Source organism: Poecilia latipinna, unplaced genomic scaffold (assembly GCF_001443285.1).
Source record: "Poecilia latipinna isolate Pla-1442-1.1 unplaced genomic scaffold, P_latipinna-1.0 Scaffold597, whole genome shotgun sequence".
Classification (NCBI taxonomy): Eukaryota; Metazoa; Chordata; class Actinopteri; order Cyprinodontiformes; family Poeciliidae; genus Poecilia; species Poecilia latipinna.
In genome coordinates, this window is record NW_015113213.1 from 305,621 (window position 1) to 323,154 (window position 17,534).

The 17,534-nt window shown below is 41.2% G+C and overlaps 2 protein-coding genes across 5 annotated transcripts in view; one reads left to right on the forward strand and one right to left on the reverse strand.

Annotated features, from left to right (window-relative positions):
* Positions 1–10,137, reverse strand: part of ece2a (endothelin converting enzyme 2a) — a 78,380-nt gene extending 68,243 nt beyond the window's left edge. Inside the window, exons 1-3 of one of the 2 annotated variants that reach the window (XM_015042625.1) lie at positions 10,017–10,137; positions 8,324–8,462; positions 7,559–7,723 (exon numbers count right to left, since the gene is read on the reverse strand). In XM_015042625.1, coding sequence (XP_014898111.1) covers positions 7,559–7,723; positions 8,324–8,462; positions 10,017–10,019 — 307 coding nt within the window. In that variant the 5' untranslated portion in view covers positions 10,020–10,137. The remainder of the gene's footprint in view (positions 1–7,558; positions 7,724–8,323; positions 8,463–10,016) is intronic. The other variant, XM_015042626.1, reaches the window with a different exon arrangement.
* A 2,340-nt stretch (positions 10,138–12,477) lies between these two features.
* map6d1 (MAP6 domain containing 1) overlaps positions 12,478–17,534 on the forward strand; it is a 10,753-nt gene continuing 5,696 nt past the window's right edge. Inside the window, exons 1-3 of one of the 3 annotated variants that reach the window (XM_015042628.1) lie at positions 12,478–13,093; positions 13,206–13,721; positions 14,429–16,842. In XM_015042628.1, the coding sequence (XP_014898114.1) occupies positions 13,216–13,721; positions 14,429–14,927 (1,005 nt within the window). In that variant the 5' untranslated portion in view covers positions 12,478–13,093; positions 13,206–13,215 and the 3' untranslated portion in view covers positions 14,928–16,842. Of the gene's footprint in view, positions 13,722–14,428; positions 16,843–17,534 lie in introns of those variants that run through there. The other 2 variants (XM_015042627.1, XM_015042629.1) reach the window with 2 other exon arrangements.

Below are 17,534 nucleotides of genomic sequence, written 5' to 3' on the forward strand. Positions count from 1 at the left end.
AGATTATTTTACTGATTCTAAGGTTTTTTACTCATCCCTATCATGGCCGCAAATTAATGTGGACAGTTACATGTGACATTAAATAGAGAAGAACTTCCCTTTTCTCTTATAACCCTCACGATCAACCATCCTATCTTCAATCCTCCACCAGTTTCCCAGCATTTTCTTCAATGTGCTGAATTAGCCCATAACAAAACTATTACACGGTCATTTAATCTACTCAGATTATCCGTCATACCCAGTGATTTCCTGTATGATTTGCGCTCTCGAGTGTGAGTAACAGCCGTGGAGTCTTTTAGCTACAAGTGGCGTAGTGAATGAGTCAGAGTAGTGTGTTCACCCCGCTGATGGGAGGTGTGGGGGTGACCGCACACATCCTCTAGTCTAACACACCTCATCAAGGACATCCACCATCATTAAAAATTAAATACGCACATACAACCACAAGCTGGAAGAGGTTTTACGTCCTCTACTTTTAATAGGAACAAAGAAAATCCCTCTGCAACAACAGAATCCCTGTGACACAAAAAAAACCACACACACACACACACACACACAATAGCACAACCCCTCTGTGCTCTGTTTATCAGAGCCAGGACCATCGATCACACTTGCCTGGTTGCCCGGGTAACCCCGTTATTATTCAAAGCACAGAGCAGCAGCTTGCAGAGAGGGCTGAGGGTACTGTGTATGTGCTGATTAGGTGGTGGAGGTTCCCATTGGCTCACAGGCCCCTTTCTGTGCATCCGCTTTCCCACTACTCTACCTGATTTGCATACCTATGAGAGAAGGCATTTTTCCACACCTACACACACACATGCACAGCGGAGTGACATCTTGGTGCGCTGCGAGTGAAGAGAATCCATCCCTCCAAAATGTACTAATTTCTACCAGCAGCAACACACCGCATTCCTTCTCCCCACCTGCTAGATTTTCATTCAGAAGCTGTCTGACATTTTTATTTATTTTTTGCCGTCTTTTCTCTTTTTATGCTGCATTTCATTCAGCATGCAACACTATCTGCTGCTCACTCCCTCCCTTTGTTAATTCACATTCTGCGGCTGCAACGCTCATTCATAAACAGCACCACTCCTTACAGCAGCAAAAAAGACGGGAAGGGCTGATTGGAGGGAGGGTTGCCCCTACTGACTTACTGACTGCTGCATAGAGAGGGCTCCCTGATCGCTGCAGGCAACCAATGAGGACCCAAAAAGGAGATGGGAGAGGAGGAAAAGGATGGGGGAGTTTGATTCCATCAACCCACCCTTCCTCCTTCCTCCTTCATTCATTCATTCCAGCCTGCAGCCATTCATCTGCTCAAACCGTCGCTCATTCACCCATCACTTGCCAGGTTTGCACGGTACCTGCTGTGGATGTTTCCGCCGTTACACCTACAAGGCACTGCAGTGGTGTGCAGACCTTTCTGTGCACAGACAGTAAACATATACGCACGAAGGTGTTCTGATTGTGATTTTCCCCAGGAAAAAGCTGTAGGACACTGCAGGCAAAACTACACTTACCGTCTTCATTCGCAGTGTAGCTACATTGTTAACTGTATTCCTTTTGTCCTAAGAAAAACCACGTCCGTTCGTCAAAGCTGGTCTTTGTCAACAAGCAAGACACATGGTTCCTACACATATTCTTGCCACAATTCCACACTTCTCCAAACTTCAATTTCTCTGAGTTTTCAGTCCTTTTTAGCCCCTTTTTTTTTAGGGATATTTATTTGACAGGCAGGCTTCAAAGGAAGACGAAAGAGATGGAGGGATGAAGAATTAATCACTCTCCTGAGATGACATCAAGCACAATGCAAACATCACTGATATGGAGAAAAACAGTCGACAGTCTAATGTCCAAATCCAGCTGCCGGGGGCATTCAAGCACCTCCAAATCCCTCTGGAGACATGACCGTCAGACAGGAGCAGATTCCACAACAGGTACAGCACAGTCTTCTTCAAAATGTCCTAAACACTGCCCGTTTTTAAGTGATTTTATTGTAACATATAGCTGTCTATTCCTGCCTATGTTTATTAATTGACAAAACCAAAAAAAAAAAAAAAACCTAGTTTGTTCAATGTTCATCACTTTTTGAAATACTTCAATATATAGCAAAAATATTAATGTCAGAGATTTTTAACGTCACAAACTTCGACTTTAAAAGTCAGGCATTTGCCAAACAGGGGGTTTTGTGTTTCACAGGACGGACAAGAATACTCGAATACATTTCTGTTTACTTGTCCACTGAGTGTAGAAAGAGTGACAGAAGAATGAAAACAAACCATTAAGTTAATTACAGCTGGAAAGGGCATCGAAGAAGAAATGGGTAACTGTTACTTACACTTCAGTAAAATATGCCCTAAATTTCACCGTGGAAAAAAACATGAGCAGAAAGAGCTGGTACAGTCCAGAAGTAGTGGATCAGATTCATACCAACATGCTCTGACTCCCGTCACCACAGGGAAGGAAGAGCTGCAATCAATAAAAGGAAGGGCAAGTGTGAACGAGCCAAACTGTGTGTCTGTTCTATCGTTCAACGTGCAGTATATATATATATATATATATATATATATATATATATATATATATATATATATATATATATGTGTGTGTGTGTGTGTGTTTTTGTACATACATAGGAGAAGGAATTATGCTAATCACAAAAAAAGCAAATGTTTCATGGACAGTTCTGGAAATTTAGATGCACGAATCCAACACAAACTCTCCAGGAGATCTGATATCTATGACGTCTGCCATGACTTCAAACCCCAGTGATTCTCCATGCCATCAGCATGTTGTTCCTTTGTGTTGTGTGTGTGTGGGTACATTCATAATGCCGCAGGGTAAAATTAATTTATATGTAGGCTATTAAGTCTTTTAGAGGCAAAAAAGATGCATCCTATCAAGCAAACAGCTTTAAAATAATGAAAAAATAAATATAATACAGTTTTTACAGCAAGGTCTCAAATTAATCTGTTGATCACACTTTTTAAAAAGCATTAGTTTACAGCCCTTCAACTTGCATAAAGATATGCTACATTCATTTCTTTCTCATTGACTTATCGTGTAACAAAACTCCTGCTGCCAGACGTGTAAATAATGGTCATGCGTCTCATTTTGCAAAACAAAAATAGTTAAGGTGCTTCAACCTAACTCCTCTAACTCAGAATTATTAATACAGCCACAATCAATAGTTTTCCATTATGAACAACATGTTTGTGATCATGCCACAGCACCTCAATTAAAAAAGCTTTCTTGAATAAGTTAGAATGCTTGTTGCATTTTACAAAATTACCAGCAGATAATAAGACTTTCCTAATTAACCCTAAGAATATTTTGGAGTGCTGGTTAAGCCCCATTTTTTCTTATCGCTTAAAATCCCATTAAAATATATTGAAGTCTTCCATTTAGGATTAAGTGCATTTCCACTGCAGCATGTAGCAGCAGTGGAAGATGGAACTGGACCAACAACTTTCGGTTTCCATGTAAAAATTGGGTGCATTTGCAGTTTACTTGTCTAGATTTTATTAAAATCGCACATTTACGTACAAATGTGAACGAGCTTGTGTCTCAAGATGTCCAACCCAATGAGACTAACAGAAGACGTCACAGCCCACCTACATGCTTTTAATGGAACGTCTCACATTAAGCAGTCATTATATGCTGAAGATTGTGATGGGATGCAGTTGAAAGATTAACAGAAAACCTTTATTCATTAATGCAGTAATGGATTTGTTTATTCGTTCGGCGAGGGATAGCTGGGGTTGGCAAAACAACCTAATGCAAAGAAACTTCAATAATTAATATGAACACTTTTTAATAAGAGAGGTTCAACGTTTCTGTCTTTAATTCAAAACCATTACAGCAAAACTGACAAAAAAAAAAAAAAAAAAAAAAAAAAAACAAGATTCCCTTCAGTTCCTCAGTAACAGCATCCGACCGCCGGACCGATGCAAGCCCCAGAGGTCATCCTGAAGGTCTGCCAACCTACTGCGCAGCACTGAACCTGAAGCTGTAAAGCTACCACGCATATTTTATTTGCCTGTTTAACCTTCTAATGCAGTTCCGGACCCAACTGCGGAGACTGTACGTCATGCTGTACCAGGTGTGCTGACCTCAGATGCTCGTGGAATACAACCACACATGCATCAGGATCAAAGTGCCATTGCATCATCGTCCATCGCCATGGGGAACAAGCATGAGCGCTGACCACTGGGAAACACGGGGTCATTACATCAGCAGCAGCAGCTCAGGGCAGGCCACAAACACAGCGAGAAGGAAGTGGGCCACCTATGAGGCGATCGCCGTTAATTCTTTATAATGATGGAAGCGAAGACACTAGTCAGATGGACGGCCAGGGACTGCTTTGATGCGATGGTGTGACACACACACCCCTCCAGATCTTTAGCTGTGCATGCAACCAGGCAAGCAAGCAAGAGAGAGAGAGAGAGAGAGAGAGGGAGAAAGAAAGAAAGAAAGAAAGAAAGAAAGAAAGAAAGAAAGAAAGAAAGAAAGAGAGAGAGAAAGAAAGAAAGAAAGAAAGAAAGAAAGAGAGAAAGAAAGAGAGAGAGAGAGAAAGAAAGAAAGAAAGAAAGAAAGAAAGAAAGAAAGAAAGAAAGGAAGGAAGAAAAAGCTGCACAGAACAAAAAAACCTGCAGCTCCGTTTCATAATTAGAGGATTTTTATTATGTTTTCAGACTAAAAATTTAATGAAATCTTTCTGAAGCATAAACAACGCTGACTAAATGTCAAAGAGAACGAAGTGGGTGTCTTGAGTAGGCAGCGGACCTTCTGTGCAAGATATGCTATTATGAATGAGTTTACCACCCAGTTGAAAGATGAAGGATTAGAAAATCAATAATGCATTTAAAGAACGCACCCTTATGTAAATGCAACAAAGGGGCCTGTTCGTTCTCTCTGATTGTAAATGCTGGTCATGCTGAGGCCCGCCTACGATGAGAAAATACAAAGTGAAAACAGGTAAATCATCAAGATGAGCCTTTTTAAGATGGAAAAAATAAAATTGGTTTTCTTTTTACCCAGGAAAAAAAAATTACAAAGAACCTTTCATGTATTTTAATTAAAAACCCAGATCCCACCACTATGTACTCATGTATATATACAGATTCATCACAGATAACTAGAATATAATTGAAAATGCTTTTTTTATATATATATATATATATTTATATATATATATAACTGTTCTCAGAAGCTTTTATTTAAGGTGCTAAGCTAGCACATGTAGCATTGAACCAAACCTTTAACGCATCTGCATTATTGGATCTGGTGCCTCTTTATATTTTCTTGACCATACACACACACTGTTGCTCTCCCCCTCTCTGTGTTCGGCTCAGATTTTCTTAACAGGAATGACCTCCGTCTCAGAGCTGAGGATCCCAAATCTGCACCAGATCAGTTGCTTGCTTTCCTCATTGACTCAGCAAAACTTCATCAAGTATTTTCCCTTGTTTTTTTTTTCCTTCCTCTGCGTCGTCTCAGCACAGTAAAACATCTGGAAACTGTACCTGCTTCCTCTCTGCGCAAGACAATGCAAATATGACAAATGAATGTAGCTGGTGAGATTTGTGGCTGGCAACCTCTGAAGAGAGCTTGGTTTCTATAAAATATGAAATCTCTCTCACATCTTTGGTTCCCTCTGTGGTACGCCATCTGAGCTGTCAGTTGTTAAAAAGCACAAACTGCTCACAAGCGAGCAAGATTGTTTCGTTTTGGAGGCTCTTACTTCTGTTTGTATCAGCATTTAGAAAACAGTCAACCTAGCTGGCTGGTGCAGTGTAGTATACCTCTCAGTCCTTTTACTGCCACTGGAAAATCAAAGGAACATAAGGGAAGAAATCCAGAAGGGAGAGAATAAGAAGAAGGTAAAGAAGAGCATAGAGCTTCTGACTGACCTCATCATCCCCTCCAGCTCTCAAACACCTAACAGAGACCTCCCGTGATTTCCTGACACAGATTCAACACACACACACACACACACCAACACCCCCAATAAAACGGTTCAAACCATGCAGAAACAAGGCTTAAATTGGAGAAATAGCTAAGTCTGGCTATAAAAGAAGTTACCCTAATGCCATTTTACCATTTTCAATGTATGTGTATAAGTGGGTGTGGGATGGAAGAGGGGGAAAAACACAGCTTAAAGCAACATCTTTAGCAACAGCACATCTCTGCACTTTTTTGTGATCACATATCAATCCAGGAAGAAGAGACTTAAGCATAAGGCAAACATAATGCCGTAATAAAATGTAGTCTCGCTTTATAGTAAAGAAGTGCCACACAGAATAGAACAGGCATGTATGAAATTGTGCAACGGAATCAAATTTATGTTGATGCAACAGTGACACCTTGTGGAAATTTGCTGCAATGTCAACAATAGAAAAGTAAAGCCAGGGTTGTTGAAACTTTGCAGTGACTCTAAATTGTGTCAAACTTTGCAAAAATCCTCCTCTGAGGTGACAGTTGACATTGTTTTTAAATTTTTACGTAAATTGATGAAACCCATATAATAATGCATTGCTGGGAGCTTTCTATTTGCATATTAATTTCCACTGCATTTACCCAGGCACAAAAACAATCCCCAAACTAAGTTGTTCTAGGAATAATTGTCTTCTTTTGTTAGCATTCGTTACCTCCAGAGAAAAGTGCACAGCTATCGTCAGTTTGCATCAAAATGATCTCGCATACAGACAGATTGGTGCAAGGGTAGTCAGCTATTACAGCACTGGGATGGTGTGTTCAGGGAAATGTGCAGAGTTAGTTTTCCACCTCGTCAATCATCCTCTGCATGTAAGACTAAAAGCTTGATTTCGGCAGAGCTCCTCTTTCCAGAGTGTGCTCCCAATCTTATTGCGTTCATTTGAAAAGGTACACTTCCATGCATGTTTTCCCCTACTCCATTTCTGGTCTTTACTTGCTAGCTTATTACAACAATAGTTTGCAAATAGATGATTTACAATAACTAGTTTATTATTGTTTGGAATTTTATTTTTATCCTATTTAACATTATCAGAAATATTTGGTATGCAGCTGTATTAGAAACCTATGGATGTTTCAAAGTATAACCAGCAAACATTCAACGCCAATGGCTGGGAAGGTTTTATGACCACGTTTGTTCATAATGACAGGGAGTGAAACCATATAAATGATAAGGGACAGACATAATGACACGGAGTGTCATGGATTTGATCTTTAATTTGACAGCGGATAGAGGATAGGTGACAGGAATGACTGAGCGAGAAAGGAGCCTTGACGTCTGACACAGCCACCCAAACTCAAAGAAAGGGGCATAAGCAGTCCGAGGCCATCAATTATCCAGGGTGCACCTCAGAAATTAACGAGGTGTTCCAAATTCTGTCACGAAAACTTTTCTGCCGTTACACACGTTTGTGCAAAAGGTTGGACCCTTGCTTAAAAAATGTCACTGACTGTGAAGCAAAATGCACACATCAGTTTCTGCGGCAACATGCAAAAACATCGAAACATCTTCAATTTTTACGGTGAATTGCTATGAGGTCAGGACAGAAGAAAGAACACCAACCCAGTATGAGGATGGAATCTTCTTTCTTCATGATTTTTTCCAGAAGGTGCTTAAAGCTGGAGAAACTGCCCAACCAATCATAGTGCTGCTCCGTCCTGTACCTGTCATCCCAGTAGGCAACGTCTTTGTAGCTGGAGTTTTTATCCGGCAGGTACTCCATGTTGTCTATAATAAGACAAGATAAACAAGTTTTCACTCCGGACCGTACCAGGAACATCTTTTAGCCACATCAGTAGTAAATCTAAACAGTTCTACAAAGTGCTTAGGAGACAGACAATTTAAAGACAAGAGTTTTATGGTAAAAACTGATTAAAGTGAAACATACACCAATTAATCATTGGACTGAAACATCTGTGGTTTCCATTAATGTGTCAAATTCACATAAACACCCAAGTCTATGAGGGTCACCTTCACTTCTACATGGTTAATATTTTTCTAATAAAATAATATTCATTTTAATTGCAAACTGCAGATACCAGATGGGATTAAAAAAAAGTGGTTTGTGTTTTGCCAACGGGATTGCATTTTCCCCTCTAACACCAACATTTTCCTTTGTTATAATTTTAAAATAGGTGGCAGTAGTTTGACAAAATATGTCATTTTTAACTCCAATGTCAAACAGCAGGCTGTGGGAACTTTACTAGTAGCTTTCCTACTCACACAGCGCATGCGCGGCACAACAAACGGCGCAGAGGCAGAGAAGCAAGAAAGCCAGCAGCGTTTCCTGCATGCGAATCATAACTATTTAAAGTCAACATTACTTACTAGCAGTTGGCTTTGAGCTGGACGTGAAGTGTTTTAAACCACTCGGCTGCCTCAGTTCCTCCGTCGAACCCGGAAAATTTCCAAACAGCGATGAATCCACGTGTTGTGGTTTGAGCAAATAGTCTCCGGACACCCTGGGCTAATTTAGAGCAAGGACATACCTGTTGCACCATAAAAGTCTGAAAATTAACTTAAATTACATTAAATTAAACTGTTACTTTTTTAATACGGATCATTTTCTCAAAGTATCTGTAAAGTGAGCGTTTTGGAGGCGGAGCAACGAGTAACACGTGGGTGTCCTGCAGTGATGAGGCTTTCAAATGCGGTTCGAAAAGTTGTCAAATCTAAGCGCTTCATTAAAATAAGCTGAGAGAGGATGATTACACTTAAAGGGAATGATTATATTTTTGTGGTTATATGTCTTTCAACATGATTATTAAACCTACAGTACTATTTAAAAAGTATGCCTCCGTACAGATTTTTGAGTTCTCTATTTTGCTTGTCACACTTAAATGTTTCAGATCATCATACTCCGTTATTTTAGCATCACAAGTATAAAAGTCAATGCAAAAAGTAGTTTTGAAATGTATTTATTAGGGGAAAAGCGAAATAAAGCAAAAAAAAAGTTGCTTTCTTCAAAACCTGTGTCTGTAACATTGCATAGAGCTCAAATTCAGCAGTTTTTCACAAAATAAATTACCGTTTTATATAGGTGGCAGAACTATTGACCTATAATTTGCACGGGAAATATCTCAGCATCTCATTTTTACTTCAAGGATAAAATAAAATGAACATCACAAGCAGGCTGCAAATCAGTACCAGCTGCTGGATCTACTGATACCCTGATATGTTCTGTGTCACGTTAGCTGCCAAAAACATGTGCTTGCTGGTCTGTTATCCTTTGTCTTATCTGTACTGTGACATTGGGAAACATTAACAACTGTCTGAACGTCCACACAACATCCTCCTTGAAGAGCTGAGAGCAGCTGCGAATGTTCATGGTTTTAAAACCAAACTGAAAACTTGTCAGTCTGGTTTTTAATTTAATTTTATTGGTTATTCACTATTTAATAGGTTAAGTTTATTCTATTTTGTTGCATTAGGACAATGTTTATGCTTATTGAAGCCTGCTATTGCTTTAGATTTTATAAAATTTTGCTCTTTTACATTTTTCTAACATTTCTAATTTGTGGATAGGTTTTAGAATTGTATTTATTCCTAAATTGCCATATGAGCTCTCTGTCTTCTCAACAGTTTCTCACTTTAAATTTTCTAGTTTTTGATATAAGTGAAGCTACAACTTTCTTTCTGTTGACGTGGATCGGCGAGTTATATGCAATTTATGTGGAACTGATTCATTTTAGGCTGTTTTGAAGGGGGAAAAAAACACTTTTGAATATTATTTGTATGAGATTCTCACAGAAAAAGATTAGGGTCACTGGGGGAAAAATCTGATTTTTGTCCTCACAATTCTGAGAAAAGTCAGAATTCTTTTCACTTTTATTTTAGTGATCCTAATCCTCTTCTATAGGTTATCTTTACTACTACATGTACAAATTTAACTCAACCAGAATGTCATGCATACTTCTTTGGCATTCGGAAAATTATGTATTTTTTAAGGGAAAATTCGGGAAATGCCTCAAAATGCAAGAGTAATGCCATATCTTTCCTGCAGGTGGCAATATTACATTACCATTTATAGGTTTCCTCTTCTTTTTTTCTTCTTTTTTTCAGTAGCGACTTGGAGGAAGCTAAAAAGTGCAATTCATAAGTTGAAAACTGCTTTGAATACCATAAAGAGGTCGAATGTGTTCCTAAAACGGACACATAAGACAAACATGAAAAATGCAGAGGCCTCATTGAGGAAGAAATGCTTAAAACTGGACAAGGCTAAAGCAGAAAAAGAGAAGCCATGCACAGAGAACTTTGCTTTGAAGATAAAAATTCAAAGCATTAATTACATGTTGGCAGCAATTGGAAGAGAGCTTCAGAAGGAAGTCCAGAAATCAAAAGACACCAAAGAGTCGACAAAGAAGTTGAAGCAGGATGTGTCCTCAAGCACTAAGGGACTTTCTAACATCCTGGGAGAGGTCAACATTCTCCTTAGACCAAACCAAAATGTCAGGTTCTCAGAGGAGGAGAACCGAAGAAAGAGGAGACAAAAACCGAGGATGTCCCAGTAAAGAGGAGAACCCAGAAGAGAGCCTGGAACAAACAATGTTCCAAAGAGCTGGTAACAGAGTAGGGCATATTTTTATGACCATGTATCAATCGGGAAAGCTCAGGTACTGGTTGCTGCCTTGAGTTTTTTGGATTTCTCGAAATCAAAAAACTCCCGTAGCCCTGCGAACACAAATGACCGACTATGCTGTTCCGCCACACCTGGCTATTATCTCCTTTCTCGGAGGCCTGCAGTCTCAGGCCTCCACCTTTTAGGTTTTCCGCAAGCTCATTTGACAGGCCAGTAAAGCCTGCTGATAAGCTACCTCCAGGTACACAGCTACACTCACTGCACAGGTGAGTGTGGCTGTGCAGTGGTACTTCAAAAGAATTTTGAGGTAAATTTTTTTTTACCTCAGAATTTGAGGTAAAAGAATTTACCTCAAATTTTTTCTCACTTTCCAAGCACCATTAGCTTTAAGGGATACGGAAAATTGATGGGACGCTGGTGGCAGAGCGGGAACCTTGGGGGATGCCGGCAACAGAAGCCTTGGGGGACACCGGACCCACGGCGTGAATTTTTGGAGATGCAAGAGGCACAGCGGGAACTTTGGGGGACGACAGCGGCCCCCAACACGACAGTGTGCCATTTGGAGGATGAAATGAGTGTTATTCCACTGGTTTAACAAGTTGCCTTGTAAAAAGAAATTTATTGTTAAATATTTTTTATTGTAACACTCAGTTTGTTCATTTTCAAATCATTTTCTTGTGCGAGTTTTAAGAAAAATAGCTTTTGCTGAAGGATTGTGATCTTGGTATTATTAATCACTCTTTAGCGATTAACATATCAGCAGACATTTTTTTTTTTAAATGTTACCTATGTTTACTCAAGCTTTGCAAATATCACAGTTAAGACTTTTAAGACATGCATATGTGCAGCTCTTCTGGAACCTGTCACATAACACATTTAAAATAAGTTATGCTTTATGATATTTTCTTTGCAGACAAAGACAAAAGAATAGTAGTTAATTCACAACTTTATATGCACTTCATCCAACGGAAAACAATGGCTAGAGCTGATGCATCTGGTTTACACTCAAAGTCTATGTGGAGGCGCGTCAGCGTCATTGTTTTCCATTGGAAGCTCCAATAATGGTGCGTTTACCACGAGACATTAAATATACGAGATTATATAGTCCTGCCACCACTAAGTTTAAGACCTTTAACTAACGTATTTACGAGTAATTTAAACTTTTCAAATGAATTTAAAACACACGGACAATCAGTGTCTGTTTCCTCACCACTTGGCGGCTGTAAATGCTCCATTAAGTTTTTTGACACCACCATTAAACAAGTAGAAGAAGAACCAGTGAATTAATTACTGGGCCTTTACTTAGAAGCAGCTAAAGCATTCAATTGATGCCAACACAGCCTTATTTCACCAAACATTGCTCTTTATAGCAAGACTTAGTTGACTTGACACCCAGTGATTACCCTGGGTTATGGTTATCAAAACTAAAAGACGAGTCATTAGGTTTAGGGGGGCGTTACTTCTTCACAGAGGTTGGTTCAATCAATCAATCAATCAATCAATCAATCAATCAATCAATCAATCAATCAATCAATCAAATTTTATTTGTACAGCACATTTCGGCAGCAAGGCATTTCAAAGTACTTTACATCATTAAAAACTAAACACAGAGTCATGTAACATGGACTAAACAGTAAAAGAGAAGGGGGGAAAGTAACTTTTTCACTTAATGAATAAATTCATAACTGGAAAACTATTTTCTTACTTACTCGGGTTGTCTTTGTGTGATATGAACAGTAACTTCAACCCTTACTGCTAGAGCTAAATGTATACTGAACTTAAGTTACAACAAAATGACTTAAAGCTGTCACTCATATTAAATGAAGTGATAAAAATAGGTTAAGTAAACTTTTCACGTTAATATGATGTAGTATGGTTAAAAGAAAATGTTCATATTGTCCTTACTAGTCTCTAAAAGTGGCCTGAGAAATATAACTTTTAATAGGGAGCACCAAGAAAACTTAAGAAAAACAATGATAAATGATTGGGAGACTGAAACTGATCTCAAGGATAAAACGAACCGAGTTTTCTTGAGACACTCAGACGGAAGGAAATGCGAGTCTGATGTTCTCCAGATTATCCCAGGAGGCATTACAGCTTAAAAGTACGGCAGATCAGCCTTCACACCTTCATGCATCCCACTGTAGCCTACTTTAAGCGCCGCATCGAAGTTATGTAACCTCACCGTTCAGCTACACTGTAATGTTCGCGATCTGCTAACTGAAGAAGTAGTTGTTTAAAAGATCTTGTGGTCAAGCGTGCGAGGATCTTCTGAAGTAGAGACGGGCACACAAGGATGTGCGAGTCCAGTCACACCGATGGGATCCGGCTGGAGATGCGGGGAGGAACTGGTCTCCCATTCCTCTGCATAGTGGGAGCACTATCACAGACCACGTGAGAGGGATGTTCAGACGGTCCCCGACAGACCGACACCGGCTCATCTCTTCTGCTGCCTGCCGACATGGGCTCAGCTTCCCGGAGACAGGCGTGGAGGGAGGAGAGCGACTCTCTGTCTGAATGTAACCTCTGATCTTTCATCACTCTTTTCTTTCTTTTCTGTTCTTTTCTTTTAACAGTTTTTTTGTTTGTTTGTTTGTTTGTTGTTGTTTTTTTGGGTGGCGGGAGGAGTAGAGTCAATGCTATGGCTTGGCCGTGCATCAGCAGAGTGTGCTGCCTGGCTCGTTTCTGGAATCAATTCGACAAATCGGACCTCTCGGTCCCGCTGACCATCCAGAACTACTCGGACATCGCGGAGCAGGAGGTGCGCTCCGTCACCAAGCAGCTCTCCGACTCGGAGAACAACTACACCGCCCCGGAGCCGCGCGTCCGAGGCTCCCCTCATGCGCCCGCAGACGGACCCCGAGGACCCTCCAGGGCACGGAGGGAGCCCAGCTACAAGCCCCGGGAGGACTACCACCCGCCCGGCGTGCCGTTCCCCAGCGTCACCCAGTACAAGCAGGATTTCAAGCCCTGGCCCATTCCTAGGAAGGATAACTTCCCCTGGATCAGTAACGGGGGCAGCAGGGGGGACGGCGCTTCGGACAGCAGCCCGGTGAACAGCTTCCACCTCCAGGCGCAGGTTGGGGAGAGGCGGGGGGACAGGCTGGAGCAGCAGGTGACGGAGGAGAACAAGACCAGCTCCTACAGGTAGGTGCTTTTTACTTGTTTCAGCACCAGGCGCTGTCCACTCCGTCACCGTCCCAGCGAGGAAAGCTGTGTGCTGATGTCTTCTTTCATGCCTAATGAGGCTGAGCTTATTTATAGGTGAGAGAAATCCATGCTGGAACTCAGAGAGCAGGCTGCACAGAGAGGGAGGAGAGCTGATAATCAATAACACTCCTACAAGCGCTCCAGATGAATGCACTAAAACGACTTAGAAATGAGTATTTAATTTATATTTGCGTTTTCATTTCAGGAATGAACTCCCAGAAAAAAAGGTTACTCAGCACTCAGCAGGTTATATGACAATGCCAATCACTAATAGTATATTTCCTACAGCTCTGTGCAGCACAAAGTGATAGTAAAGATTTTAAACAGAACCTCACCAACACATCCTACAAACGAAATAGTTAAAGACACTTGACAAAAGAAGCTAAAATACGCCAATCCATTATCTCAGGGTCAGGCCTTGTTAAATCTCCCAGTTCAAGCTTTGGAAATGTTCCATCAGAAAAGCTGCGTGTTTCAAGTAAAATGGTCCTAAGATGGTACACTTTAAAATTGGTGTGATGTATTTGCTCTTTCTGGTTTTTGATAACATTCTTTTGGCCGAGTTTTGAAGCAGAAAATTTGCAATTTCAACATCAACCCTGCTATGAAAGCTCCTGCGTATTGATCAGTTTCTCTTTCTCCAGGCAAGAGTACAGGCCATGGACTGGGGTGAAGCCAGCCAGGAGTGCGAGGAGAAACCCCACAGCTCAATACTCCAGCCCAGTGGGGGGGGCAACCCACATCCCACGTGAGACCAGCTATCAGGCCGCCTACAGCGGGGAGGTCAGCAGGGCCATGAGCGGGCAAAAGGCTGAGCTCATCCCCCCATCTGCTGCCTCCAACATCCAGCCTCTGCCCGCCGCTCAGCACAACCCGGCTGCCACGCGAGCCGGCAGCTCCCTCAGCCCCTCGAGCCTCCAGCAAAGCATCCTGCCTCAGACCACCGAGCACAGTGGTACAACCAAGAGAGAGGTAGGCATGCGTTTTCACAGAGCTTCATTTGCACAGGTGGGAAACCGCAGCAGGCCCCTCCAGAAAGTCATCCTCACACATCTCCCAGGCGGGCCTCTCGCTGCTGGGGCATCTCAGAAAAGTGATACTGCATTCTGTCCCAGAACGGCTCAAAGTGACCCAGCTGTTTAAAACAGGCCAAGCGCCGTGTTAGGTAACACTGCTGGTGCTACGCTCATCACTGTGACCTGAATAGAACCGGGATGATGGGAGAGGAAATGAGTGTAACTGCCCAATGTGGTCCGGATTAGCACCAAAATCACCTATATTTAATAATTATTTATAATTACAGCTGCGACAACCAACTTAATACCTTCGTCTTTGGCTTCAGTTGACATAAGCACTTCAAACTGGACATTTTTAAGACTCTCAGTTTTGGGGAGTGCATCAAAAAGTGGGAAGAAATATATGTACTTAGTATATTTTATGTAATCATTTCAACTCTATGCATCGTTAAACTGTCACTGGTTGCCATAGTGACCTGCCATTCACTAGCTAACATTATAACTGTTTATCACTATTTTATCACTGTTTATGAACTGTAATAAAATATGTTATGCTACATCAGTAAATGGGACAGGTCTTTATGACCCATACGCGTTACATGCAAGTGAGTGGATAAATGACAAAAAAAATAGTCCTGAACATTACTTGTAACATTAAAGTAATTTTGTTGACAGCAAAGTCATCAGTCCTCGATGAGATGTAGAGTTCCTCCAAATAAGAAATCATATCCATGGTGAGTAAGCGCACCGAAATAGGGTTTTCTAAATCTGTAAATTTTCAGAAAAAAACTGAACTCATGTTTTTGCAGTCACTTTTAACTGCAGAGAATTTTACACTATTTTGGTTTAATTTGTCCAACCAGGCGAAATAAAAATAGATGCTAGTTCTTAAGGAGCAGATTTGGGCAGTACCTAGTTATATTTATTCAATTACATTTACTTGAGTAACTTTTTTAGAAAAAAAAATACTTTTAGGAGTATTTTTATTCCTAAAAGTACTCCTAACTGGTTGTTATACCAGAACAACCAGTTGTTCTGGTATAACCAGATTTTATGCTTAATGATTTTGTCCCAAGACAAATAAAATATATCAGAAAATTCCGCATGAAGTGCTTTACTAAATCGTCGAACACTTCAATATATAGTAACGATTCCAACTTCAAATATCAGAGTTGTTTGGTTGGGACTTTGTGTTGCAGACCAACACAAGCTAGTTCACAGTTATCAAGTGGAAATACATTTTTGTTTCACAAATAGAAATCTGAAAAATGTGCATTTGTTTCCTGCCACCTTCAGCCTGATAAACCTAAAAAAAAAATAAAAAAATCCTAAGCAACTATTTACCTTCATAAGTCCCTCAGATCTCAATTTTCATCAGGAGAATCTGATGACTGCATATTTATTAGCTACGCACAAGTCTGACCTTTATGTCTAAGCCAGAAACGGTGGCTCAGCACATTCGGCGTGTTTCTGGACGGTTCGTGAGGCGGTTTATGGGAATCTCCAGAGGTTTAGTGCCATCCCTCTTCCCTACCCACAGAGCTCCACTCCATCTGCCAACACGGAGACTGTAGTCGCTCTGACCTGGACCGGGTCAGGTAGTCTGCCTGTAGGCGTGGCAACATCTGCTCCATTAAGCTAAAGGGTATTAGGAAATGCAAAGCTTGGAAATTTTTTTTATTTTTTAAATATATTTTTCTCGTGTCCTCTGGGTTTGTCCTGACGTTCCGTGCTGTGGAAAAAAAACAAACCCAGACTTAATCCACGGGAGTGTATTAAGACCACCTTCTGCTTGGTTGCATGATTTTTCCAAGCCATGTCTGCTCTGTTAAACCGTTTTGCCACTCAGCGTCCTGAATGTGACGAGCGTGGAGGTCAAAGTTAGAGATGTCAATGACAGGACAGAGACTCTAAAAATAATTCTGACCCAGTTCCAGTGAGATCACAGCCCATACAGTTAAGGACGTGTGTGCTGCTGGCGGTGTGTAGGAAGATTTTCCCATGGCGCACATGTCCGAATCTGACAGCAAGAAAAACAACAACAACAACAACAACAACAACAAAAAAAACTGGCCTGGTGGCAAATCAAGTTGATCTCAGATAATCCACAGCAGCCCACTCAGTGCCAACTCATTACTGACTCACCACCAGCCCCCTGCAGAGGTGTCTGACCGAGCATTACACATCCCACTCCAGCATGCGTTACACTCCGGCTGCACTGGTCCGTGAGGGGATTCTCCAATCTTTTATGCTGTTCTGTGAAATGCAGGCGTTCGTCAAGGTGTGGCAGGGCTCCCTGCTCTCAATGTGGTCGAACCGACCGACTGCAAAAGCTCATTTAAAAACTTTAATGGGCTCTTTTCATCATCAAAATGATTTAAATGGTGGAAGAGTTGTTTTTTTGTTTGTTTGTTTGTTTTTTCAAATTCAGATAAGTAACAACATAACTCCAAGATTCCCAAAGAGAGGTTGTTGCAAACCAAAAGGAATGGTGAACTGAAAACGCAGCTGGTTCAGGTTTAAGGCGTTCACGGTGCGCATTTGGCGATAGGATTCTGAGCAAAAGACGTGTAATCTGCCAGACAAAACATCTGACTCTGGGGCATTTTGGAAATGCAGCTAAAATTAAAGACAAACGTCTCAGCAGAGACCAAATTCTGCCTGATTCCCAGTCCGCCGAGAGGCTTCATACCCCCCCCCCACCCCCCCCCCCCCCCCCCCCCCCCCCCACACA